This window comes from Dioscorea cayenensis, chromosome 7, assembly GCF_009730915.1.
Source record: "Dioscorea cayenensis subsp. rotundata cultivar TDr96_F1 chromosome 7, TDr96_F1_v2_PseudoChromosome.rev07_lg8_w22 25.fasta, whole genome shotgun sequence".
Taxonomy (NCBI): domain Eukaryota; kingdom Viridiplantae; phylum Streptophyta; class Magnoliopsida; order Dioscoreales; family Dioscoreaceae; genus Dioscorea; species Dioscorea cayenensis.
Window position 1 is genome coordinate 21,652,112 of NC_052477.1, and position 4,025 is coordinate 21,656,136.

A 4,025-nucleotide genomic window follows, 5' to 3' on the forward strand; every position below is an offset into this window, starting at 1 on the left:
TAAATATAAATTTTTAAGAAATATAATTAAGCAAGTAGCTGTGATCCAACCCAACATCCTAGCTCTGATAGGGAAGTGAAATGAAATTTGAAACCATTTGATCTCAAGTATAACTTTCATGTACCAAAATAAAATCATTAATTACTTGAATGTATTGATTACCTACATTATTTGGTATTAATTTATGTATAATAGAATCATAGATTAGACTTTACAATTGAAGTGACACAAATAAAAAAAAAATACAGGCACCCAAATTCAACCTTGCACTAATGGAATCAAGCAAACACCCAAAGTGTATGTACTACTATGCCAAATTCCTTGCAAAGCCTATGAAACAGTCACTCATATCAGATCCTTAAAAAGGGTATATTCTTCTAGACAACAACCAAAAAACCACCAGGCTCTATTCTTGTTCTTTGTCTACAAACAATGATTTACCCTTCAAAATAATTATTAATTATCAGTTAATATCTCTCTCTCTATATATATATGGATGTAGATACAAATTAAAAAGACATGCCAATCGATTAGTTTTTTATTGGCTTCTGTATAAAATATATGTCTTTTTTGTCTGACATTTATAAATAGCCAATTATATAGCAGCTTGGCACCTCTACAACTAAAAGGACAAGGCTGAGAAGAGTGAATTGAAATCAAAGCAAAGCATGAACTCCTTTTGTTTGTCTTCCAATGCTCATGGCTCTATCAGGAGGCCTTTCCCGTTTCCTTCTTTTCATCATCTCTCAATCTTTCTTTCCTCCACCTTCAAGGTATTATACATACATATATATAAATATATCTCTTTATGTGTGCATATAGTACTTGATTAATTCCATGCATCATGGCTACCTTATAATTTTTTAGCAGCCATTATTGAAGGATTTGGAGCAAGTTAAGTTGAAATTAGATGTTCCAAAGCTCATGAAGGATGCATCCTTGAAATTGCTTGATGAATTGGTGGACTCCACTTTTCAGTTTATCAACCAGCCAACTTTGCCTTCTCAGGTAATTGAAACAAGATAATATAAACTTATATATATATATGCATGCAAAAAGTTCATGAAAGCTTGACAAGAAATTAATTTCATTTGCATGATCAACATGATCAGAGAAACTTCCTACCAGTCAAAGAGATTGGAGAAGAGACAGTGGTGACGAGCATCGATGGCGATATCCCTGAAGACTTCCCTGAGGGAACATACATAAGAAATGGTACATTGTATCAATCATATTTACAATATATAATTAGCCGACTTGAATGTATTAGAGTAGAGAAAACAACATGAACATGCTGCCATTTTTCTGTCCAGAAATCATGCATATATACATTTATATTATATTAAGCCAGTCTTTATATTAGATTATTAACTTATATAGTTGTGTTTGAACATAGGACCAAACCCGCTCTTTGGGGCACTGCAATCAACTGTATCACCGTTGGGAAAATCAAGCAACATTTGGGTTGAAGGAGATGGCATGCTTCATGCCATCTACTTTTCGAAAAATAATATTAATGATACATTCACCATTAGCTACAAGAACCGTTATGTCGAGTCCGAAACTTTCAAGATCGAGAAGGAGAAAAGCAGGCCTTGTTTCCTCCCGGCAGTCGAGGGAGACTCCCTCGCCATCCTCACTGCCTACATCCTCAATCAGGTATGGTCTGTAAAATTTCATAATAACTAATAGTCTCACATCGGTTAACTTAGTAGGTAGTGATTCTATGACAGTTGAGGTTCGGCAAAGTGAACAAGTACATTAGCAACACCAATGTCTTTGAACATTCAGGGAGATGTTTTTCCATTGCAGAGAATCACATTCCACAAGAGATAGATTTGCTTAGCCTTGATACATTAAGTAATTGGGATGTAAATGGAGAGTGGAACAGGCCTTTTACTGCTCATCCAAAGGTTAACATTTCTTTTAAATATGTATAAATATTAGACATTTTAATATGACCAGTGGTAACATGTTTTGTTGTTAATTTGACAGAAAGCTCCAGGATCTGGAGAACTTATTATTACTGGAACTGATGCAGTGAAACCTTTCCTTGTTTTAGGAGTTATTTCAGGTTCATCAAATGATTAATTCTTGAGAACTAGTAGTTTATATGTCATCTATCTTTTTGTTTCAATTTTTACAGCTGATGGGAAGAGGTTGGCACATAAGGTTGATGTTGAATTAGAGAGGAGCATTCTCTGCCATGATATGGGAGTTACTGAAAGGTAAGATTAATTATTAACTGAATACAAATGCATACATAGATGCAGTTCTGAATGATATGTATATCATTTCAGGTATAATATCATTATGGACATGCCGCTCACTATAAATATTCCTAGACTTCTTCAGGGTGGACCGTAAGTACTACTTGTTACAATATTATAGTAAACTGATAGTCCCGTATCAATTAAGTGATTGCATTGTTAAATTTGAATACCTTGGTGAAGATTGATCAAGTATGAGAAAGAAAGTTATGCAAGAATCGGAGTGATGCCGCGTTATGGAGATGCCGAAGCAATCAAATGGTTTCAAGTTCAACCTTATTGTATCTTTCACTTGATCAATTGTTATGAAGATGGAGATGAGGTGATTAATAGTCTCCCATAATATATTTACTACTAAATGTTGATATGAATATCTAAATCTCAAATAACATATATATATATATATATATATATATATATGTATGGAATAGGTAGTTGTGCGGGGATGTCGAGCAGAGGAGTCGATAATTCCAGGGCCGGAGCATGGCCTTGGTAAGTTCCAATGGTTCTCTAGAGGATTAAAGTTTCAGAAAATGCAAGATGAGCTTGATAATTATGTCAGAGATGAAGGCTTTTTGTTCTCTCGTTTATATGAATGGAGATTAAATATAAAGAATGGCGGCATTAAAGAAAGATATCTAACGGGAAAAGAGTTCTCGGTCGACTTCCCAATGATCAATGAGAATTTCATCGGGTTAAAGAACAAGTTTGCCTATTGCCAAGTTATTGATTCTATTGCAAGCTCCGAATGCGGTAAAGGGTACTTTTCTTTTTATAAAAATATTATTAGATGTAAACCAAATATATTATTAAATATATATGAGTCTTTATTTTTTTGTAGCATTGCCTAAATTCGGAAGTCTAGTTAAGTTCACTTTCGGTGAAGAAACTGGTAGGATATCCGGGGTAAATAATGAAAACTTTTAAGCTCTTCATTGATTGAATTGATTTGAATTGATTAATTAATTGTGTTTATATTAATAATTTTTGTGATTTATAGTGTCAAGAATTGATTAAAAGTGGAGCATCATGTGATGTAAATACTCACAAAAAAACAGAGAAGAAAAATCAGCAAAAACTCAAAGGAAAAACAGAGAAGAAAAACCACACACACTCATCCATTCATCAGAACAACACCAAAAATACAAGAAGCTTATCTTTTAGCTGTTTAGACTTTAGTGGAATACACTTGTCACAAGCTTAATGAATCATGTCACCATCCTCAGCTTAACATAGCTGTGCCTTGAACTAAAGACATCATCACTTGATGATGAAATCAGAGCCGTCCGTCCATTTTAACTTCAATTCATCTCCTCTCTTGTCTCCAGCTCACAACTTCTACAAATACAATACACTAAACAAAAAACACATAACTAAATACTCAAGACATACAAATTTACACACATCTTTAATTACAAACATCAACAGCTTCCACTTCATCTGCTAATCTCTTCCCTGCAGCACCACACTCAACTTCATTGCTTCAATCACCTGCTAACACTCTCCCTTGATTGAAGATCTGCATACTCCCAATTTGCTTCTTAAATAACTGAATTTTGGAGGATCCAAGCATTTAGTAAAAATATCAGCTATCTGCTCTTCAGACCTGCAGAAATTCAGCTGAATTTCCTGATTTTGAATTAACTCTCTGATGAAATGATACTTGATAGCAATATGCTTGGTTCTATTGTGTAACACAGGATTCCTAGCAATTGCTATGCATGCTTTGCTATCACAATTAATAACAATTGGCCC

At 34.0% G+C, this 4,025-nt stretch overlaps 1 protein-coding gene across 1 annotated transcript; it reads left to right on the forward strand.

Moving 5' to 3' along the window:
* The first annotated feature begins 668 nt into the window (after positions 1-668).
* Positions 669-3,197, forward strand: LOC120265155 (carotenoid 9,10(9',10')-cleavage dioxygenase 1-like). Its single transcript, XM_039273048.1, has 12 exons — positions 669-773; positions 871-1,008; positions 1,113-1,215; positions 1,397-1,659; positions 1,734-1,913; positions 1,996-2,074; positions 2,147-2,228; positions 2,301-2,363; positions 2,454-2,592; positions 2,702-2,762; positions 2,811-3,023; positions 3,112-3,197. Exons 1-12 carry the CDS (start codon positions 669-671, stop codon positions 3,195-3,197), a joined length of 1,512 nt encoding a protein of 503 aa, XP_039128982.1.
* The last annotated feature ends 828 nt before the right edge of the window (positions 3,198-4,025 follow it).

Excerpts from the sequence above, each read along its gene's own strand:
- LOC120265155 (XM_039273048.1), top strand. The coding sequence starts at position 669 with ATGAACTCCTTTTGTTTGTCTTCCAATGCTCATGGCTCTATCAGGAGG. Across the intron at positions 2,229-2,300 it reads GATATGGGAGTTACTGAAAG|GTATAATATCATTATGGACA; the intron begins GTAAGATTAATT and ends ATATCATTTCAG. Across the intron at positions 2,364-2,453 it reads AGACTTCTTCAGGGTGGACC|ATTGATCAAGTATGAGAAAG; the intron begins GTAAGTACTACT and ends ACCTTGGTGAAG.